Source organism: Mesoplodon densirostris, chromosome 2, assembly GCF_025265405.1.
Source record: "Mesoplodon densirostris isolate mMesDen1 chromosome 2, mMesDen1 primary haplotype, whole genome shotgun sequence".
In the NCBI taxonomy this organism is placed as follows: Eukaryota; Metazoa; Chordata; class Mammalia; order Artiodactyla; family Ziphiidae; genus Mesoplodon; species Mesoplodon densirostris.
This window is the reverse complement of record NC_082662.1, coordinates 69,881,934-69,905,451: the sequence shown is the minus strand read 5'-3', so window position 1 is coordinate 69,905,451 and position 23,518 is coordinate 69,881,934. Positions and strand designations below refer to the sequence as shown.

At 37.0% G+C, this 23,518-nt stretch overlaps 1 protein-coding gene across 13 annotated transcripts in view; it reads left to right on the top strand.

Moving 5' to 3' along the window:
• Nucleotides 1–3,116: 3,116 nt before the first annotated feature.
• FUBP1 (far upstream element binding protein 1) overlaps nt 3,117–23,518 on the top strand; it is a 34,310-nt gene continuing 13,908 nt past the window's right edge. For 3 of the 13 annotated variants that reach the window (XM_060089994.1, XM_060089996.1, XM_060089992.1), the window contains exons 1-17: nt 3,117–3,347; nt 9,597–9,687; nt 10,512–10,574; nt 11,379–11,417; nt 12,389–12,428; nt 12,967–13,019; nt 13,112–13,183; nt 13,307–13,364; nt 15,006–15,168; nt 15,268–15,366; nt 15,491–15,592; nt 15,843–15,945; nt 16,044–16,144; nt 16,527–16,668; nt 17,287–17,447; nt 20,287–20,438; nt 20,524–20,603. In XM_060089994.1, coding sequence (XP_059945977.1) covers nt 3,228–3,347; nt 9,597–9,687; nt 10,512–10,574; nt 11,379–11,417; nt 12,389–12,428; nt 12,967–13,019; nt 13,112–13,183; nt 13,307–13,364; nt 15,006–15,168; nt 15,268–15,366; nt 15,491–15,592; nt 15,843–15,945; nt 16,044–16,144; nt 16,527–16,668; nt 17,287–17,447; nt 20,287–20,438; nt 20,524–20,603 — 1,639 coding nt within the window. In that variant the 5' untranslated portion in view covers nt 3,117–3,227. The remainder of the gene's footprint in view (nt 3,348–9,596; nt 9,688–10,511; nt 10,575–11,378; nt 11,418–12,388; nt 12,429–12,966; nt 13,020–13,111; nt 13,184–13,306; nt 13,365–15,005; nt 15,169–15,267; nt 15,367–15,490; nt 15,593–15,842; nt 15,946–16,043; nt 16,145–16,526; nt 16,669–17,286; nt 17,448–20,286; nt 20,439–20,523; nt 20,604–23,518) is intronic. The other 10 variants (XM_060090004.1, XM_060089993.1, XM_060090005.1 and 7 more) reach the window with 7 other exon arrangements.

Here is a 23,518-nt window from a genome sequence, read left to right as displayed (position 1 = left end):
AAGTGGAGTACCATGGATTATCCTTTCCTAATTATGAAATACCAGAAGCCAAATTCTATGTTTAATAAAGCCAATTTCCATTTGATAGCACTTTCCAGTTTCTGAAGAGCTCACAGAGATACCTCATTTGAGGATACCAACGCAGGTTATGATCATTATGTAGATGAGAAATCTGAGACACAGAGTCTAAGTTCACTTGACCAAGGTCACAAAATCAACTAAAATGTAGAGATGGATTTTTTTTGACATTCATTCAACAAATATCTAGAATGCTAAGACTATGTGTTAGGGACTAGTCAGTGGTAGAGACAGACAAGGTCCTTTCTCTCCAGCAGTTTACAATCTAATGGAAGACAGACAATAAACAAGTAAACACATACGACATAATTTCCGATAAATTCTATAAAGAGAGCATGGTAATTGGAGAGTGATTGCAGAATGGCACAACAGAGGTCAGAGATGATCTAGGGAGATGACATCTGAACTGAGACCCAAATGATGAGGACAAATCATCCATGTGAAGGTCTATAAGAACATCTGAATCAGGCAGAGGAAAATGCAAGCATAAAGCCCTAGAGGCAGGAATGTCCTTGGACAGTAAGGTGGCTCAAATGGAATGAGGAGCAGAAGTGTTTAGATAGTAGCCTGATTACATGGCGCCCTTAGGCCATTCCAGGAGATGGGATTTAAAGTGCAACAGGAGAGAAGACTAGGTGAGATGATCTCATTTATGTTTTAAAGAAAGCTTTTAAGCTGCTATATGAAGAAACAATTGTAATACATTCAAGTAGAGGCACCCTTGAGCTTCAAGAGTACTGGTAATGGTCTACTTTTTTGGAGAACATTCCTGGAAAGGATACATGGGTGCTTGTTACATTTGAAACATTACATACATACATTATATACTTCGCTGTACAAAGTTTTATAATTTTTAAAAGTAAATTGTAAACATGTAAGGGTGGAAGCAGAAAAAACAACTAGAATGCTACTGTAACAGCCCAAGACTGAGGTGACGGTAACTCAGGAGTAGTGGAGATGAAAAGTAGTGGAATGTGGAATATACCTCTGAAGTAATGTAAATAGGTCTTCTTGATGGAAAAATCAGGGGTTAGCAATCAAGGCTGACCAGTGATTCTCACTGTGGCGTGATTTTGCCTCCCGGGGAACATCTGCAATCTCTGGAGACATTTTTGGTTGTCATAATTGGTGTGGGGGTTCTAGTATTGGTACAGGTGCTACTGGCATCTATGGGTAGAGGCCAAGGATGCTGCTAAACATACTACAATGCACAGTAGTGCTATAAAATAAAAAATTACCTGGCCATAAAGTGTCAATAGTGCTAAGGTTGAGAAATCCTAATCTTGACTGATTCCAAATGGTTCCCATCCTAGAATACCCGTACTTCCAGGGGACTCTACCAAAAAAACTAGAAATGGAGGTCTTTACTTATTTTCAATGTTTAGAGATAACTAAAATTGTGGTATACATGAAACAAAGTTTATTTCTTTGGAGGTAAATTATATCACTCTGTGACTAACACTATGTTGATCAGGACTAACTGGTATATGTCTAATTAATAAAATATGAAAAATTCAACTACTGACTAATAAATGCCATTTATTGGACAGACTTTCTCAAAGCACAGCTGAAGAAATCCTATTTAGCAATACCACCCAACACTGCTTATACAGTTTTTCTTTTTACCAGTTATGCTTAAATCTGTAGTCCAACATATTCACTGCTTTTCCAAATACAAATCCCCCCCCCCACCAAATCGAAATAGATGGCTATGCACACTGAAGGACATAATCAGAGCTGTAAATGGATAAAATGGTAGGAAAAGCTAATTATGGGAAAATGATGGCCCACTTGTACCTGTGTGCATGTAACTGTTATCAGACTTACTTTGGGCCTTGAGCAAGTGGATACATTAATTTCAGGTATAAGTAAGACTGCAGCACACGTTTCTCTTAATTACTCTAAGACTAGCAATGGGAAAAGTACTCTTTGAGACCTAACTCACTAAACACAAAATACCAAAGTTGGTAAAGTTCATTTTACTTCATTTTTTGTTATCTAAAGGGAAAGAATTTGGGGGAAAAATAAAATCACTGTGATCGACTCCTAAAGCATTCTAATGGGTCTGAAACTACTACCACTAATGCCACGATATGCTCCAGAAAGAAATTACCTGGTAACTGAAGTAGATAACAAAAAACAAAATAATCAATATCATCATCATCTAGTCCTGGGATGACAATACAAAACATCAGAGTTCTCACAGGTTGCGGCTGAGGGAAACTATTTCGAAGAAGCCACAAAGCCAATTTTGGTCAAGAAATGGACGCTGTTTCTTATCTATAAGGATCTCAATAAAACTGGCCATGGATACATACGATACTAGGTTACTGAGTGTGGCTAAAACTGAATTTTAGGAACAATTACATTTTTTAAAAGGTAAAGAAAAAGGCAGTCATATTGTCACAGCTTCATCCAAACAATTTACACAAAAACTTCGAAATCAGCCCGAGAACTAAGGCCTCCGGCCTAAATTCATCCCCACTTGTGACAAAACTCAAAACTGACAATCTAGAAGTAAAATGCAGGGACACTTTACTACCCTTAAAATCATGCCGCGTTCCCGCTAGGCCGGGCGAACGTTTTCGGGAGCATCACCGCGCGGCGGCCAAAGCGCGCGTCTCCCAGATGCCCTCCCGGTGGCACGCTCTAGACTGTTGCGCCGCCGTTACGCCTATCGACGTCCCCCACTCCCCCACTGGTACACAGAATGACTCTCGGCGGAAAATTCACCCATTCTACCTCCCTGAGGCGGCGACCGATAAGAAACTACTCCTTTCCTCCAGCCTTTCAAAAATTCAAGCAGACGGCGGCCAGCTCACCAGTCTCATCCACTAACCCAGAGGGATAACCGCACCACCTCAACCCACGAACGCACATAGAGGAGGCGTCAATAGAAACCCCATTCTCGCGAACTCTAAAGACAATTCTCGCGATATCTCGCTGCCTGTCTTTTTTCAGCCCCACCTCCACACCAGCGCGTTGCTTCAAAACATCGCGAGATTTTCTTCTTTCAGTCTCCGCCCCTCTACGGCACGATGGTCGCACAAGAATGTGATACAGCCTCGACGGCCGCCATTTTCTTTCTTTCTTAGCAGTTGGCTGAGAGGTCCCTGCGAAGAAGCGGTAGCGGCCACTGTAGAGTAGGCATGGCAGATTATTCAACAGTGCCTCCACCCTCCTCTGGCTCAGCTGGTGGTGGAGGCGGCGGCGGTGGTGGTGGAGGAGTTAACGATGCTTTCAAAGATGCGCTGCAGAGAGCCCGACAGGTAAGTCAGGACCGCGCGGCGAGACCGCGACAGCTCACGGTAATTGGCCGCTGGCTGAGTAGGCCGCTACTTCTTCGCGCATGAGGAAGAGGGAAGAAGTGCCCTTCCGCCCCCTGAAATGTGACGAGACTCACGTTTCCCCGCGTTAGTAATACCGAATGGAGGCTGGAACTCGGTTTTGTGTTCTTGGTGTCTAAGCCACTTTGAACCCCAACGTGTGCTACGCGAAGATGGCTTTAGATTTTTCTCCCGTTTCTGCGGTACTCGCGCTTTTTTCCCCAAGGTGTTAGCATTTCCTTTTCCTCGGAGTGAACATCCTCTTCCATGGGGTAAAGCGCGCGTAGTTTTACACAATAGTATGGAAGCTTCTAGTAATGAGTTTGGGAAAGGACTAGGGTCTGTCCGCAGGAGCCATGGTAAGGGAAGGGATCTGTCATTAAAGCAGTCTTTAGAGCTTCCAACCCGTTTGAGCTCTCCCGCAATTAATCTTTCGCTACCATACACTTTCACACCTTCAAGGAAGAGAATTAGAGGAGAGCACTCGTATTCCGGGTTGGAATCCCTTTTCAGGGCGGGATTTACGCGTGTTCTACGGTTCCTTCCCTCTTCTCAAAATGGCTTCAGGGCCATTATACCCTAAGTTTCAATTTGAATCTGCCTCTCAGTTCAGAGTCGTAAACTGACCAGACCTCTTTGTATTACGTAGGTGCGTACATTTGCCCTCAAGGCACCACTTTCCCAAACAAAAGCTGTAAAAAAAAAAAAAAGTTATATTTCAGGATTTTATTTGAACTTTATCTTTATTAGATAGTCCCTTAATGTAATTTTAAAACGTGTGATGTTGGTATGGACTTGTGTCTAAGTAAAAGTAAGAATCATATTCTCGTTATGACACGATGCGAGCTAGATGCTAGACATTTTTAGAGTACAGTGTTAAGCTCATGGTAATCAGAATCCAATTTTGTGGTATGTTTTGATTACATTAGGAGTTAACTTATTTTTCACTCCCCGGTTGGATTAAAGGATCATTTGAGTCAAAATCCATAAAATCTGTAGTGATGTAGCAAAGCGCTCATATTTTTATAATGTGAAAACATTATTTTAAAAAATGTACCTGTACTTGTTTTTAATCAGAAATTTTCCAAGGAGTCAACAGGAGGTCATCATTAACCCTAATTCTGCGATTTATTCACCTAATTCTTATTTACTGCTTCTGAACATGTTTAGAATAGTGACTGAAACATTTATATAATGACAGGAACTCTGTTAGAAGGGTTTTATTAGATTGGATTGGAAGACTCACCTGAATTATTTTATTCAATCAGCATATTGAATTAATTTGTGACACACACTGTACATAAATACTGGAGCCTTTTAAATGTGTTAATTGGGTTTCTGCCTTCTAGGAAGCTATGATGGTCAAGGAACCAAAGACAAAAGAATAGAAGTATCTGATTAACGCTTTCAAACAGTAGACAAAATATGGGCACTGTTCATTCATCCATTTGTTCTGTAAACATTTTAGAGTTCTATGACTCAGGTACTGTACATAACACCAGGGATTGGGGTACTTAACTGCCAAAGTAAAGGACTGATATTTTAAGCAAGGCATTAAAGAATGAGTGAGAGTTTGACCAGTGGAGAAAGAAGCAGCATGTGCAAAGGTATGGGGGTTTGGGGGATGACAGGAACCTAAGAGTGAAGTCACTGAAGGATAGGGTTGGGTGGGGGAAGGAGGGTGGAAAATGAGGTGAGAAAAGGTACAGGTGGATACAACTTCTGAAGACAATTTTCTTATTTAGACTGCTTTTTTAAGTATAGAAATTGTCCTCAAACTATGAATTTCTTGTCCTCTATTTATATGCCAATAGCTGCCCCAGTGCCCTTTCTGTAATATAATTTACAAGTGTCTTTGCTGTAATTAGATTGTTTCTACAGAATTGATCTTAAATCTGAGATTCTCATATTTAGCATTTGTGTTGAATTGCCCCTTCTGGTTACATTTGAGAATGCCTCCGTATATTGGTTGTAGAGCTGCTTGTCTGATTATGTAAGTGGAGTATAGGGAAAAGTGCTTGGGCTGAAGGGACAAATTAGGTTAATCCCTGAAATACTTTTTTCCTTATCTATATTAAATGGATACTGAATTATATTTCCGAAATCTCCATCTAACCTTAAGTTTCTTTTCTTTGTCTAGAGTATTGTGCTGTGTTCTTTGGAAGGAAGAGGTATAAGAACAGCTTCTTGCCTTCAAAGAGCTGCATACTGCTTGGGAAGCTATTGGCATTTCAGCTGGATAGTTCTTTGTTATGCAGGAAAGCAGAACAAATGATTAGGATCCCTGGTCCCTATCTAGTAAATGCTAGTAGCATTTACTCTAGCTGATTGTTGCCATCAGGCAATTGAGGCCGAGTTGCTCAGTCTTTTTTCCAGAGAATTCTAGTAGCTTATTTTTTTACTGTGAAATTTCCAGATTTTTATAATATTCTGTGAGCTAAATCTAGCACAGGGGCACCAGACTGCTTCTCTAGTTTAGGGTTTCCAACCTGTGTACTTTAGAAATTTATATTTGGGTATTTCAAACTGTAACTGCAGAGGGTGATGTTGAAACTCTTTGATTAGATCTTTAGTGATCACACTGATAACAAGTTCTGTCTTTGAAACACTGGAAAGTTGAGATATATCTATCCACTTTTTTCCCCTTAAGGTTATATGAAGATAGAAGTGAATCAGAGACTGAGACTAAGTATAGTGGTAGATAACAGGTTATGCAAGAATATCAATCCTCATCACTTCCCCTCTAAAAAACTATTAAATTAGTCGTTAAGTACTCAATTCTTGAAATCTCTTTCTTGATAATTGTGAAAGTAATTCAGACTGTATTATGTTTGAATGCAATGAAAAATTTATAAAATAGAACTGTTGACTTTTTACTTACCATTAATCTCTTCAGTGAAAACTAGCATTTGAGTGTGTGCGGGGTGGGAGGGGGTTGTTTGGTTGTTTTTGTTTTTCTAACACATTTTGAGATGGGATAGCAAAGCTTGATTATGATAATAAGCAAAGATTTCTGGGCTGTAAAGAGGGGACAGTGCTTAATAAAGTGGTGGGCTAGTAGTATTTCTAGCCTCTTCACGTTTCTGGTGCATAGGAATTGAATCCGTTAGGACCTTGCCCATAGTAGGTACCCATTATTTATTGAATTGAATCAACAGATATCTTTAATGAATTAAAGCAGTAATGAAATTTTGTTCTGAAAATAATTATGTTCTTTCAAAGTGTATATCTTTGGCCAGTACAACTAAAAACCTGTTACATTTTTTAAATTGAATATTTGAAGTCTTGTGAACCTGCTTTATAGTTGAATTAAAGTGTGCTGATTTGTTCATAGTAACTGGCAATTTATATGCTACATATTAGGCTCTGTGCTAAGCATATTTATATTAATTCATTTAATTCTCACAACTATTCTACAGGGTAAGTGTAGAAACTATTTATCTCTTTTGTACACAGAAGATGAATGAGGCACAAAATGCTTAAGAAAATTTGGCAAGGACACAAAGCAGTAAAACCAGAATTACCACTGACCCCAAATCACGGTTGGACCCCAAAGCCTAAGGAAGCATGTAGACTGAAAATTAGGAGATAGTCATTTTGGGCATTTAGGTAATTACTTCTGAAAATCAGCTTTTTGTGTGTTGTTGTTTGTGGTTTTGTTCTTGTCGTTTTAACCTCTAAAATCAGGTGGTATGACTGAATAATCTCAAATTTCCTTTCAACTCCAAAATTCTTGGATTCTAGGAATAATTGATGAAGAAAGGTGGAAAATGCTAAAACATTGAAAGCACAAAAAAAATTTACTCATTTGAGAAGCAGGGAGGGTCCAAATGGAAAGCTTGAATTTTTATTGTAAATTGAAAATGAAAGAAGTTACCTACACTTAATTCTACTAGTCTCATAAGAATTTTATATAGTTAGAGATTGGATTTTAGGAATTACTGTTTCTCTTAAATTCTGTGAAGTGACCTAGGAAGTTTATGTTTTCTATTGGTCTTGGAGAATTGATTAAATCTGTGTTAGTATTTTTTCTAAAAGTTCTTCTCTAATGTTTTCGTATTGGTTCTGAATTTTTGAGATGGTGTTAACTGGTTCTTCTGAGTGAACTAAGGATCAATTTTATTTTCAGTTGGATATTTTTAGAACTATTCAGTGGATAGGGAGGTATAAATAAATATCCTTTTTCTGTGCAGAAGTTCCTTGGAGTTCAAGGAGTGCTGCTTTGCAAACTCAGTGTTTATAAAAGCTAACTGCAGAAGGTATTACCAGCCTAAACCATTTTCTTTCATTAGTATTAACTCTTTCTTTGGACCAGAAATATTTTCCTCATAACATCAATGCCTAGGAGTATGTTAAATTTCCAAAGGAACAGTTCAAATGCTGATTGCTTTAAAGCTGAAGGGTGGAAAAGCAGTTCTCAGGTGTGATGAGGAAAACTTTCAGGAAAGAAATAAGATTTTAATTAGATCAAAGATTCGAATAAGCTTTTGAGAAAGTGAAAGATGATTAAGATAGGTTAGAGTGACCAAAGCTATAAAGTCAGGAAATATATAATTGTATACCTTTTTTGTTGAGCATTTTTATATTTAATCCTAATATGCTTTGTGGTGGGTGTTTGCATTTACAGATGAGAAAAGGGAAACCTAGGAATCCTAGGAAATACATTTGGTATATGGGAACTGTTATATGTTTAGGACTTAAGTGATACATATTGGATTCAAGTCGTTGGATATGCTTATCCTTTCCAGTTTTCTAATTATAATGAAGCTTGAGGCACTTGGTTTAGTTCCACATCAACACCCTTTTAGAAGAATTCCAGTCACCAAAAGTTTCATTTTCTGTTTAATTTTTATCATGGATAATTTCAAGCATACTCAGAATTGAAAGAATAACGTGATGAACTCTAATGAGCCCATCACCCATCTTTGGTGATTACCACTTGTAGTAACTGCCAAGGAGGTGTGTAGAAATTGGGACTTCTTCACCGTTGACTTACTGTGTAACATTGTTAAGTTACCTCTTGAGATTTTTTTCAATTGTAAAATGGATATCTATTTCACTAAGTACTCTACCTCATAGAATTTTTGTGATGATTCAGTGACAAAATGAGTATAAAACATTTATTTTAATACAGAGTTTGGCCTTTTGCTGGCACTCAGCAATTTTAGTTCCATTTCCCTTTTCATAGAAAAATGCAGTAAATAACCCCTGGTTGTGCCCCACTTATGACTTGAGGCTGGTGTTTCTTATATGATGTTTGCCCCACTCTAAAAGTTAAAAGTCTCTAACAATGAAATGAGTTGTGGTTCTATAACAGAGGCTTCCTTAGACGTACAACTTCCCAGGCTTCCTCCACACCTCGTTCCCTTAGAAAAAGATTGTCCAGGGCCCCCCTGGTGGCGCAGTGGTTGAGAGTCCGCCTGCCAATGCAGGGGACACGGGTTTGTGCCCCGGTCCGGGAAGATCCCACATGCCGCGGAGCGGCTGCGCCTGTGAGCCATGGCCGCTGAGCCTGTGCGTGCGGAGCCTGGGCTCCGCAACGGGAGAGGCCACAGCAGTGAGAGGCCCACGTATAGCAAAAAAAAAAAAAAAAAAAAAAAAAAAAAAAGATTGTCCAATAGAAGTATAATGCAAGTTACATGTTTTGTTTAACCCAACATATCTAAAATATTACCATTTAAACGTGTTCAATATAAAAATTTTTGAGACGCTTTACATTCTTTATATTTGTTCCAAGGTTTTGCTATCTGGTATGCATTTTACACTTGAAGTACATCTCAATTTGGACTAGACATGAAATACTCAGTAACCAAATATGGCTAGCATTTTACCTTATTAGATAGCACAGCCTTAGCATGTTCACATTCTCCCTATACCAACACATAGAGAGTCATGGGAGAGAGACATGGAGAAGATAGAATTAGGATCCATATTTTCCTCAAAGTTATTTGGTCAGTCTTCTAAAGATTCTTAATTGATTACTTCTTTGTTCTTATAGAGATATATCAGAAACAATTCCAGATGATGATTATTTGTTAACTCTCCGAAGTTATTAATGATAGTAATAAATTGAACTGTAATTTTAATTTGTCTATCAAATTAATTTTCTTATGTGATAGATATTAGCATATATTAGGAAATAATGTAGTTATGATGCTATCTTTAATAACGGTGTGTTTTTTGTTTTTTAAGATTGCAGCAAAAATTGGAGGTGATGCTGGTACATCACTGAATTCAAATGACTATGGTTATGGGGGACAGAAAAGACCTTTGGAAGATGGAGGTAAGTTATAGCCATAAATATTTTAAATTGTTTTACACAGAGTTTAGTTGAAGTGATTTTCAGTATTTTTCAAATGTTCTTTTTTTGAAACATTGCTTTTATCATAAGGTTCCTAAAATTGTAAGGGTTATATTGGACTCAAAAGGAGAGGGGGGAAAAGAGACCTAGACAAGGTAGGTAAAATTTGAGTTAACCAGCCAGTTTTGTCTTACTAGAGAACATCATTTTCCCTCTTTTAGGATTGTGCCAGATTGATAGTTTGCACAGACGACTTGTTAATGTACTGAAGAAAACAAAAATACAAAATGTTTAGGAAACTTTTCATGGGTTTTTCTCATCATACATGAATTAATCTGAGATGCTGTATTCTCATTACTTTATTATTTCAGATTTCACTTTAAAGGTTGAAGTTGCTATAGTTTGCTACTTTAGTGTGTTGCAGGTTATACCATTTTTTGTTTGTTTTAGTACCTTGTTTTGTGTTTCAGGTTTAACTCAAAATGTGGCTTAAAACAGTAGATAAACAGTGCCTTGTATTTTTTAAAAACATAATTGTTGAACCTTCTGAACTTAGAAGTCTGCACATATTTTTTGCTTTAGATTTGATGTATGAATTTCGATACATTTTCTTTTTGCCCTTTTTTTTTTAAAGGAGGATTCTGAATGAGTGTATAGAATGTATTTGTAGCTTTTGACCAGGAGTACTTGGTTTCCTTTTATTTAAGTGTCTTTCACATTTATAGTGAGGTTTTAATATACAAAAAAAATGAGCTAATGATGCTTCAGATGTTGTATGTAATGTATTCTTTTTATTTTATGTGTAGATGGCTCTTGGACAAGTCCGAGCAGTACAACACACTGGGAGGGAATGCCCTCTCCTTTTAAAGGCAGGAATTTTTATTTATTACCTGTGTTCAGTATGTAAACGTGAAATAAACCAGTGGATTCTTAAATGGACACAAATATTTCTTGGATTATGTGTCTGAATTTTTGTTGCACAACATTCTGATGTTTAATCATTTAAGTTTGAAGGGGGGAGGAGAACGTAGTACTTTGAGCTGTAGGTTGCCTATTCTAAGGTACGCATTGTATTCATGTGTGTAAAGGATGTAGATAAAGATGAAGTCATGTAGTTGTTTGAGTTTCTTTTGAAGTTTATGCTGTGAAATGTTTGGTTAGGAACAGTAGAACAGTTTAGATTGAGATTGCCTTGTAATGTGATTTTTTACTTATTTTGCATAGCTTTGTGTTCACTGTCAGATACACTCAACTTTTGATATGTCAAATTTTCACATTTTGATAGGTTTTTTTCCTTCCAATCTTCAGTTCCTACAGTGGGAAGCATCATTAGACTTTAGCATGTGATGTTTTGCTAAGTAACGGACTAAATACTTTGTCTTGTATCATTCTAAAGTGCTTAACATACATTAAGGTCAGTGATTTGATTCAGTAAAAAAGAATTTTTTTTAATGTCTGTGCATCTTTTAAACATGAAGAGAATGAAAGAAATGCCATTTTCTTTTGATCACTAAGTGTTTGGGTTGAGTTTTGGCAGTTTTGGTTCAAATGATAAACCATACCCTCAGCTATTTCAGTAAATGTTTATATTGGTATTCTTGATTGGGCATGGGGGAGCTAAGTCTTATGTTTGTACTTACTGGCAAAAAATTAAAAGACTCTTAATTTTGCAGATCAGCCAGATGCTAAGAAAGTTGCTCCTCAAAATGACTGTAAGTATTTATTTTAAATTGGGTTAAAAGTTAAAGTAACTGTGGATTTTAATATTAGGGCTTTGTTCCAATGTTTTGTTGGGTATCTTTGAAGTTAGTTGAAGGCCATAAATTATCTTTTTGTATGAATTTATTTGTAAAAATATACCTCCTATCTCCCACTTCAATTATGGCCATGTATCAATATAATTTAAGATTTAGTTGCTAAGTCATTTTACATGTTCAATTTATTTTATAGCTCTGTTTTTGAAGTACAGTTGTTATATATTTCATTATGGTTTATCATTGGATATTGAATGTAGTTTTTTGTACTATGTAGTAAGAACTCATTGTTTATCCATTCTGTACATATTAGCTTACATCTGCTAACCCCAGCCTCCCACTCCATCCCTCCCCCAGCCCAGCACCACCCCCCATTACCATAAGTCTGTTCTCTGTCCACTAGTCTGTTTCTGTTTCATAGGTAGAATCATTTGTGTCAAATTTTAGATTCCACATATAAGTGATATCATATATTTGTCTTTCTCTTTCTGACTTAGTATGGATATCTAGTTGCATCCATGTTGTTGCAAATGGCATTATTTCATTCCTTTTTATGGCTGAGTAGTATTCCATTGTATATACGTACCACATCTTTATCCATTCATCTGTCAGTGGACGTTTAGGTCATTTCCATGTCTTGGCTATTGTCAATAGTGCTGCTATGAACATAGGGGTTATAGCTCCATTTCTTAATCTTTGCTTATGCTGCTTGAAAAAGGACAGTTTTTTTTCTGTGCTATTGCCAATAATGTCTGCCATTTCACTGAGTTTCTTGCCCACTCTCAGTGTTAAGTATTCTGCATAAAATTTTGTGCTCTTCAGGGTGTTGTCTGTGTGTCAGGGAAAGATTTTAGAATTGCTTAAAATGATTATATTGTTAAATATATGTCAATTAAATTAAATTCTCACTTTATTTAATTTTTTGGTAGCTTTCGGAACACAGTTACCACCGATGCATCAGCAGCAAAGGTATAGTCAAATAAAAGCTTTTCAAAGCGCATTTTGCAAGTTTTAGTTGAACTGTATGTGAAACACAGCCAAGTTAGTATATAGTGAATATGTGTCTGCTTTTTTTTTTTTTTTTTTGGTATATATAGTTCATTTCCCTTGACGCAAATAGGTGATAGCAAATGATCTGTTTTCTTGAGTGAGATACGTTTGTAATTTGAAAGGATGGGTGGAACTAGCCACACTTTAGAAGAACTAAGCTGAATTAAAATAACTGTTAAAATGATATCTCCTGAACTGCACCCCAACTCCTTTTTGTTCGTGCCTTCAGACTGTTCCATCTACGATACCTTCCTCACTTGATGTGTATGACCTTGATTAAGATACTGGGTTTAACTACTCAGGCCCCATATTTTGACTTTCGAGTATTTTAAGTATGTGCCTGGAAATCTAGTTTAAGCTATTAGGAGCCATTAGATTTCCATTTTTATGTTTACCTTTTATTTGTAAACAAATTATCTTTCTTTGAAGGAAAATGTTGGTTTCTGTTATTTCTTAGCAGGTCTGTAATGACAGAAGAATACAAAGTTCCAGATGGGATGGTTGGATTTAGTAAGTAATCTAATTTTTTGAAAGCTATGAAAAAACATAATCAAAACATACTTTAAAATCTTTCAGCAAATAATTTTCTTTTTTCTTACTAGTAATTGGCAGAGGAGGTGAACAGATCTCACGCATACAACAGGAATCTGGATGCAAAATACAGATAGCTCCTGGTAATGTTATTCTCTTGCTATTATTTTCAAAGAGACAAGAAAACTAGCATTTTTAAAGTTGCTAGTGAAAATGATGCTGTTAACGTTTTCTTGGCCTAAGATTTTTGTTTGTTTTAATTGTAGACAGCGGTGGCCTTCCAGAAAGGTCTTGTATGTTAACTGGAACCCCTGAGTCTGTCCAGTAAGTACAAAAATCATGTTCCAGCCCTTCCTTCCTACTGAAGGATATTGTCCCTGCAATTGAACTGACTTTCTCCTGCGCTATTCCTTTTCCCCTTAGAAAATTTCTAACAGCATATAAACGTGCTTGAAAATCCCTCTAAACAGAAAACCATCCCTAAACCCCACATTTCTAATTCTCTGCTCTCTTTTACCAAAAAAACTCCGTAAAAGTTGGTAGCTCTGCTTGAATCTTCAGCCTTGATTTCTTTCCCTAAATTCCAGATTCATATCCAGCTGCTTCCTTAGTATACTGTCCAATTGAATGTCTACTAGACAGCTTTAAATGTTAAACTTCAAATTGTTAAAAACAGAATCATTGTTTTCCAGCCCATGCTTTTTCTTTTACTCAATCTAGTTCATCTCATTTTAGTGTATGAAAACTCTGTTTTAATACTTTATCTTTCTCTAAAGTCTCATTTATCCATAAGCATTTTTTCCTTCCCAGTTATTTGGAATTCAGCCTCTTCTTGCCACCTTCTATACTGTCACCTTATCTATGACTCCATTTGCCTATATTACCACAATGTGTCTCCATTCTTTTTAGCCTTGTCTAATTATAGTATAGCCATACCGATCCTTTTAAAATATGAATCAATTCATATCACTACTTTGCTCAAAGATCCTCTAATGCTTTCCCATTTAGAGTAGAAGTCGGTGTCGTTATTATGGCTTGGCTTACCTGCCACCTTTCTCACTTCATATTTTACCATTCTTCCAACTCACTCTGTTCTAGCCCCATTTAGCCTCTTTTCTATTTTTTCAGCACACCAAGCGTGTTTCTCATTAGAATCCTTTGCACTTTCTGTTTCTTCTCCCTGGAACATTTTTCCCCAGATATTTTCACAGTCACTCCTCTACTTTCTTCAGGTCTTGGTTCAAATGTCTCCTTATCAGTAAGGTCATTCATCTTTCTTTTTTTTTTTTTTTTTGCCCTGCTGTGCGGCTTCTGGGATCTTAGTTCCCCGACCAGGGATCGAACTTGAGTCTGCTTCAGTGGAAGCGCAGAGTCTTAACCACTGGACTGCCAGGGAATTGTTCATTCATCTATTTTGCATAAAATAGCATCCCTTCACATACATACACACAACCTGTCCTCCTTATCTTGTTTTGGTTTTCTTTATAGCACTTAACAAATATGTTGTTTCTTTAACCTGCTATTTTTACTTATTTAATGAAGTTAAGCCATGCCAGCAAGGACCTTGTCTTTTTATTTCACTGCTGTAACCCCATTACCTAGAATAGTACCTGGCATATAGTTGACATTTCTTAAGTATTTGTTAAGTGAACAAATAAATTTTAACATGTGAGTAACCAAAGTAAAGGTTTAAAAAGTAAACACATTGTTTAATTTTTGGAAGAATGAGCTTTATTCTGAGATAACTTTAGAAGTAGGGTGTGTCTTCTCGGAAATTTTGGACTACTCTCAAAAATATTGATTATATATTGATACCTAGAAAATTTATTGTGTGGTTTCAGTCTTTGACACTCATGGCATTTTCTTTTAATTGTTAAAATTTAGTTTTAGGCCACCTTATCCTGAGTTGGGATGGGAGGAGTACCTGATTATATTATTTTGTATTGGCTATTAATTTGTTAACAGATCAGCAAAACGGTTACTGGACCAGATTGTTGAAAAAGGAAGACCAGCCCCTGGCTTCCACCATGGTGATGGGCCAGGAAATGCGGTTCAAGAAATCATGATTCCAGCTAGCAAAGCAGGATTAGTCATTGGAAAGGGGGGAGAGACTATTAAACAACTTCAGGTATTACTATGTTTGTAAAATGATTACTTTTTGTCTGTTTTGAAGCCTGTTTTCTTCCTCTCCCCTTTTGTTAATACATCTGATTTCTGTGATTAACAGGAACGGGCTGGAGTTAAAATGGTTATGATCCAAGATGGACCTCAGAACACTGGTGCTGACAAACCTCTTAGGATTACAGGGGACCCATACAAAGTTCAAGTAAACTTAAGTTTATATTTTACAAAGAGGGATTTGGGGTGGATGGCAGAGGGGGAACACATGCATGAATAATTACAGTGTTTTGAGACACGATTCCTAAATTGGGTAATTTTTTCTACTTCAGCAAGCCAAGGAAATGGTGTTAGAATTAATTCGTGATCAAGGTGGCTTCAGAGAAGTTCGAAATGAGTATGGGTCAAGAATAGGAGGAAATGAAGGAATAGATGTAAGTAAAAATACCAGTTTAGAAGTGGTTGAATGCTAGCCCATAAATAAAATAAGGTTTTTCCTGTTTTGTTTTACATAGCCTTCTCTAACATTGTACTGTCTTTCCCCCCCACTTTCTATCTTAGAATACAGAATGTGTACTTTGTATCTTGCCATCCTCTTTGATATAAATATAGTACTTCTATGGTTTGGGGCAGATTAATTTTTCAGGAAATGGCTTTCCTAATTCTTAGTCCTCTCTGCGTAAGGTCCCCATTCCAAGATTTGCTGTTGGCATCGTAATAGGAAGAAATGGAGAGATGATTAAAAAAATACAAAATGATGCTGGTGTTCGAATTCAGTTTAAGCCAGGTGAGTACATATATTTATTTTCTAAACGTTGGTGGCAGTTACTTTTGACACTGATTAATTTAATGCTAAATTAATCCAGTTTGTTCCTTTGTTTAAAGATGACGGAACGACACCAGATAGAATAGCACAAATAACAGGACCTCCAGACCGATGTCAACATGCTGCAGAAATTATTACAGACCTTCTTCGAAGTGTTCAGGTTTGATAGAATGTTAAATTTTCATTGTTTTGTTTTGTTTTCATTTAAAAAATACTTTTCCTTCATTAAATGTGAAAGTCCCCCTCCATATTTTTTTTGTCCGAATCTGTTTGCTGATACTTTATTAATAGCTAGAAAGTTTAAATTGCTTTAAGGTAAACATTTTGGAGCAGGATGGCAGCTACATAAGTGCACTGCTTTATTCACCACGGCATAAAAGGAATAAATGGTGGTGGACATTTCTTGATTATTTGGGCCAAGTTGTGTCCCAACTTCTCTAAACTTCTCATTTAGGAAAATGAAAGTTAAGGGAAATAGATGTGTAATAATTTTACTGTGGAAAGAAGAGCATATTTCTGACTTTGTCTTTCCCCTCTTTTAGGCTGGTAATCCTGGTGGACCTGGACCTGGTGGTCGAGGAAGAGGTAGAGGTCAAGGCAACTGGAACATGGGACCACCTGGTGGACTACAGGAATTTAATTTCATTGTACCGACTGGGAAAACTGGATTAATAATAGGAAAAGGCAATGTATTTAAAACTATTAATGTGTGGTTAATAATTTAACGGTTCTGTTGCTGTTGTAAATGAGTAGCAATAATTTTTTTCTGACTGTGTTTTAGTAGAAAAGTGTTCTTATGCTGATAGTAACACCTAAAGCCTAAATGAAGGGCTTTATATGTACTTAAATCAAGAGTGGGATTTGAATCACGTTGGCTTCTAGAGAAGGGAACCAACAGTATAATTATCAGTGTAAGAAATTTTTCTTCTGACCTAGGAAGTGGTTAGTGTTTTTGTTTATTTTGCTGTTTCCTGGCATGTTTTTAAATTTTTGAATTTTTAAATCATTGTGTTAGTTTATATATACATTGCTTAGAAAAGCAATTTCTTTGAAGCAAATATTTTGATGTTATAATTCATTTTAAGGTTGGGTGCAGACATACTAAGTTATGTCTTAAAACTTAAATGTTTGAAATGCTTCATATAATTTGATTTAAAGTGTAGAATAAATGGAAACTCCTAGGAGAATATTGGTAAATGGGATACTGTTCATATCTTCCTTCTTAATTGTGACCAGTTTATTTTGAATAGCTCCTCTTGTATCCTTTGAATCTTTAGAGAAATTACTGTGCTTTGATTTTAGGAGGCGAAACCATAAAAAGCATAAGCCAACAGTCTGGTGCAAGAATAGAACTTCAGAGAAATCCTCCACCTAATGCAGATCCTAATATGAAGTTATTTACAATTCGTGGCACTCCACAGCAAATAGACTATGCTCGGCAACTCATAGAAGAAAAGATTGGTGTGAGTATGCTTTAAACTTCCAACTGGGGCTTCCCTGGTGGCGCAGTGGTTGAGAGTCTGCCTCCCGGTGTGGGGGACATGGGTTCGTGCCCCGGTCCAGGAGGATCCCGCGTGCCGCGGAGTGACTGGGCCTGTGAGCCATGGCTGCTGGGCCTGCGCATCCGGAGCCTGTGCTCCACAACGGGAGGGGCCGCAGCAGTGAGAGACCCGCGTACCGCAAAAAAAAAAAAAAAAAGAAAAAAAAAGATAAACTTCCAATTGATACCACAGATCCTGTTAGTTAAATAAGACATTAATTCATATGTTCCTGTAAGTGCTGTACAGAAAAATGTTAATTTCTACTCTAAAATTATAGGTCTGGTTACATAATAGAAACATAAAATATAGAAGAGATTTTCCAGCAATGAAAATAACCCAGTTAATACACAGTTACAGGTGTTCAGAACCTTGTACTTCAGGGTGGGTAAATAAGAGGATAGCATTACTTGAGTTATGGTATTAGGGCTGGTGGAAGATTGTGGAATATACCTGAAGGAGACAGTTAACAGTAAGTCACTATTTATTAAGGACTTGCTTATCCAACTTTGGTGAAGCAAAGGTGAATCCGATGCCTCCCCCCTCAGTAAAGTAGAAATCTATAAATCCTAATTCTTAGACTGGCTGACAGTCGTCTGGGGAGTTTTAAAATGTCGACCACTTGGGTGCTTTACACCTTGACACATATAACATACACAGTTCTGATTCAGATTGTCTGCAGTAGGAGCCAGCATCTAATTTTGGAAGGATGTTCCAGGTGATTCTGATGCATGATCAAATTTGGAAATAGTGAGGAAATAGTGCTTTACTGTGTTTCTTTTATTTTACTATGAAGAATTAATGTGAAGGAGCATCTTAAATTATTAATAATAATTAGAGTATCTTAGGAAAGTTCTTCTTGATGTTTGCCATGCTGTGAATGGGGTGTTTCTCTCTGCTTGGAAAAACAAAAATAGATATACAAAAGACACTTCAGAATACCTTATAGGGACTTCCCTGGTGGCTCAGTGGTTAAGAATCCACCTGCCAATGCAGGGGACACGGGTTTGATCCCTGGTCCGGGAGGATCCCACGTGCCGCAGAGCAACTAAGCCCGTGTGCCACAACTACTGAGTCTGCTCTCTAGAGCCTGTGAGCCATAACTACTGAGCCCACGTGCCACAACTACTGAAGCCCGTATGCCTAGAGCCCATGCTCCACAACAAGAGAAACCGCCGCAGTGAGGAGCCTGCATACCCCAATGAAGAGTAGCCCCTGCTCACCGCAGCTAGAGAAAGCCCTCGTGTAGCAACGAAGACCCAACGCAACCAAGATAGATAGATAGGTATGTAGGTAGGTAGGATAGATAGATAGATTTATTTTTTTAAAAAGAATACTTTATAAAAATATATACAAACATAAGGTCTGTGGTATGGAGAATAAGTATAATTGTTCAAAAAAATGAAGAAAATAATTGTTGGACTCAGTAATGGCAGGAATTGATGCCAGAAAAATGAATAGTGCATCTTGGTTTTGGATTTTGCTATCATTATTATGCATGGATCAGCATTGCTTCTGGATTGATGGACAGACTAGATACGTTGTTCAAGAGAAGCTCTTAAGAAGAACTTGGACTCTTGAGTCAGGCTATTTGGATTCAGAATACTCTGGATCATTTACTGACTGTGTGACCTTGGGGGAAGATATTTACACTCTTTGCCTCTTTTTCATCTGAAAGTGATGATAATCATACCTATCTTTTAGGGTTATAGGGATTAAATGTTTGAAGTATGTGTGTTTATCACTTAAAAGAGTGTCTGGCACAAAGCCCTGTAAAAATGTTGCTACCTTTTTTCAGTAATCCTTTTTCTTTTTTTTTACTATTTGGAAAGGAAAGGTTATGTATAATTGAAATGAGGGATAATGACAGCAGTTTGAGACTTAAAGAGACAGGTTATTATGAAAGTCTTGAAGTTTGGCTTTATTGTAGTGAGAAAATTGATAACCATATATAGATTAAGCATTTTTGTCCAAGTTATCACATGGTGAGTATTAACTGCATGAAAGGAATATTTTATTTGAGAACAGTTAAATCTAGTGGTCCTTACAAGTTGGATTATCAAAGAAGAATCAACTAAGCATTATTAATTACGATGTGGCATGAAATGGATACGAAATATCCTGATTTGCTAAATCAATTAAAAAGGGAATCTTCATGGTATTCAGAAAATTATGATAAAGGGTAAGGGAGGAAATAAATTATTTATTGAAATGGGGCTCAGTGACAGGAAGGCTGTGAGAAGGACTGGTTTGTTGAGTGAGAACTTGTTACATTATTGGGGAAGTATTCAATAGCCAGTTCACGATATGAGACCTAAGCAATTTGAGGACTGTATTGTCAGCATGGTTCTCTGATTACAATGTTAAGTGAATAGATGTAGAGTAGATGCAGAGAAAGAAGAGCTAGAGGTAAGAACTTGATATTTGATAAGCTTCCATGATTAAGATGATAAAGGGCTAGTAAAAGTAAAAATTGTGCAAGGAAAGGGAAATAATGGAAAAGGGAATAGCCTGAAAAGAATAGAAGGTAAAGTTAATGTTTCAGTTCTTTGCTAATGCTGTTGATTTTAATTAATTTTACATGCCTCATTAATATGGTAAGAGTTCAGAAGTTTTGCAACATGAGTGAAGAAATGAAGGAAAATCATAAATTTTAGATTGCTTGTGGTTAGGTAAAAGGGTAGAAATAGAAGGTTATTTGGCCTTTGAAATGTTTAACCATTACTGTCTTTCTAATTTTTGTTTGTCTTTTGCTTTTTTGCAGGGCCCAGTAAATCCTTTAGGGCCACCTGTACCCCATGGGCCCCATGGTGTCCCAGGCCCCCATGGGCCTCCTGGGCCCCCTGGGCCTGGAACTCCAATGGGACCATATAACCCTGCACCTTATAATCCGGGACCACCTGGCCCTGCTCCTCAGTAAGTTTTAAGTTTGGTTCTAGGTTTTTCCTCAAAGATTCTGGATTTTGGGAAACTATTTTAAAATTGATTTCTGTGTTTTCAGTGGTCCTCCAGCCCCTTATGCTCCCCAGGGGTGGGGAAATGCATATCCACATTGGCAGCAACAGGCCCCTCCAGATCCAGGTAAAAGATGCTTATCATTTGGGTGTAATCTGTGTTTTTGTTTGCCACTCCTGTTATAGTTATACATTTTCTAGTGTTGATTCTACATTGTGTGCATTTTCTGCACTTGTTTCACTCCTTCAGCAGAAGTGTTAGGTTCTGGTTCTACTACAGTGTATAAGACTTGTGAGTATGGTCTGTTTTCGTAGGTCTTTCTCTACCTGCATTTGGTTTTCTCTACTTTAGAAGAGAAAGTAGAAAGTATAACAGAATGCTAAAAGCCAAAAGTATAGGAAGAAGTACAGTGTCTTAGGTTTTAGATGCTAGTGTCATCAGATGTATGTTAATTGTGACATTATCCATGAAAGAATAGTGTACATTTATTTATAAAATTGTGTGAGAGTCAGTTGGAGTGTTTAATCCTTGGGCATTAAACTTCCAAATTCTCAAATAAGATATGTAAGTTGCCTATTTTAGTATTCCTGATATAACTTCACATTAGTAAAAAGCAGGCCTGTATTAAATATCTGCATGTTGGAACTCTCAAATTAATTTAGTTAAATATTCTCTCTGTTCAGATGTGATTTGTATCTGTTACATTTTATTCTATCCTTGAATCTTTTCCCACCCTGTCGTTTTCTTTCCATCACGGTCAAAGAGCATTCATTGAAACCAGTAACTTTTATAAATGATCCTTTTTTTTCCCTCACCTACTACATACCTCTTAGGCCTCTTTCACTGGAGTAGTTTCAAGGAAGGTACTGAACTAAGGATTCCTTTTCACACTAGTATACTTATTTTTTAGTTTTTGGTTTTTTTGTGTGTGTGGTACGCGGGCCTCTCACTGTTGTGGCCTCTCACGTTGCGGAGCGCAGGCTCCGGACGCGCAGGCTCCGCGGCCATGGCTCACGGGCCTAGCTGCTCCTCGGCATGCGGGATCTTCCCAGACCGGGGCACAAACCCGCGTCCCCTGCATTGGCAGGCGGACTCTCAACCACTGTACCACCAGGGAAGCCCTATACTTATTTTTTTTAAAACTAAAATAATTTAAATGAAATTGTTTTAGTGAATTTTATTAAACATTTCTGGAGTTAAGGGTGGCCCTGTATTATAACATACCTTAATTTCATAGGAGGTATGCTCTTTGGAACATGATGATACAACATGACAGTTACCAAATAACCACAACTCCCACACATTCAAGAAACTAAACTGTGTGCGCTAAGGCCTGAGTATGCAGCAGTGAATTTACATTCTGTAGAAATGCGTACTTAAAATGTTAGCAATACTGTGCTAGAAGGACTTAAGAAGGGTCAAATATAATTTATTGTATAATAGTGTTTAAAGAATGGAAGGATTTTTCTTTCCCTCTTGTAAGCTAATTGGTATGGTGTTATTAAGCAGAAGAATCCCACCACTGAAGAGACTGAGAAAATTAAGGGGCAGATTTATATTGGGTAACTTGGATCTGCAGGATTGCACCTATTTGGATGCTCTGTTTGGGTAGGTAGTATGATTGAGAGAAATGATGGTAATAAGAACTGGTCTCTGTTTCACAGTCTCATTTTCCCACTTGGGGTAGTGGTGAAGTCATCAATGAAAGAATTGGTTAATGAATGTGGCTTTCAGCAACGCCTTTGGGAAAGAAAGAACCCGTTTTGCCAAAAAATAACAGCTAGGGTTAGATATTGCTTATATGTAAAAACCAAAATGAAATTGTTTCATTACTTTGTATTAAACATCCTGGTATTTAAATGTGGCCCTATATTGGCAGTAAAGTCTGTATTCTCTGAATTAAAATCTGTTTCTATAAAAAAATTACTGGGTTGTTAAAGATTTATGTAGTAGTCACATACTTAGAGTGAAACAGACTTGAATGAGTCCTAGTCATAACTTACGAATTACGGGATAGTAAGCAAGTTTTGAACCTCTCTAAATCTGTTTTCTTATCTATAAAATGATAAGTAAATGAATGAGTATAATAATGAATGAATTTAGTAAGTTCTCAGTACGTATTAGTTATATGTAATTATGAGACTGGTTTTCATATGTGGTCTACACATTTTAAGAGTGTAAGTATCAATTCCTAAAAGTCTGTTTTATCTCAGTTTCTCTCTCTAGACAGGCTATGACATATTTGTATTAATTACTATACAGGTAATGATACTATATATTGGGACACAGGTATTAATTTAGAAACTTACGGAGAGTGGCATAATGCCTTATAATTGTATCACCTTAGACATTGGATCACTCTGGGAATCTTTACCCTTTTTTTCCTCAAACATCACTAACCTTTGTTTTATTAGGCAGCTGAGAATTGCTGCCCATTTGGGATGAAGGCTAAATAGATTACATATAGATATAGAATCTGGTTAAGGAAATTACATCTTTCTTCAGGATATAAACTAACAAAGATATACCTGTAGTATCATATGATACACCCAGTATAAAAGACAGAATCAGTAAGAGGATTTCTGTTTCTGACTGAGAAGTCTCAAACTTTTAATGCATCAGTTGATTTTTATGAAGGATGAGTGAGGGACAGTCAAGTGCAAAGGAAACATAACATGGTGAAACGCCCAAATATGAGCATGATGACTTTTGAAAAGTACAACCAATTTACTGTGGCGGAACTTGAGTGTTGGAAAAATGTTGACAGCAGGGAGAGGAGGCTGGAAGGGAAAGTATAAGTGAGGGTATCCAAATATCTTGTTAAATATGTTGAATGATATTCTGTACTTAAAAGCTTTAATAGTCCCTAAAGACTCCAGGAAATAAATGAAGAATTTCAAATAGGGCAGTGACATCAAGTTTATCTTTTAGGATAATCACTGAAATATGATGAGATGAAATATGGCGAATCTGTTTCTTTTTCCAAGGTTTTTAAGTTGTCTCTTTATTGAAAACAAGATAGGACAGAGTTCATAGTTGTA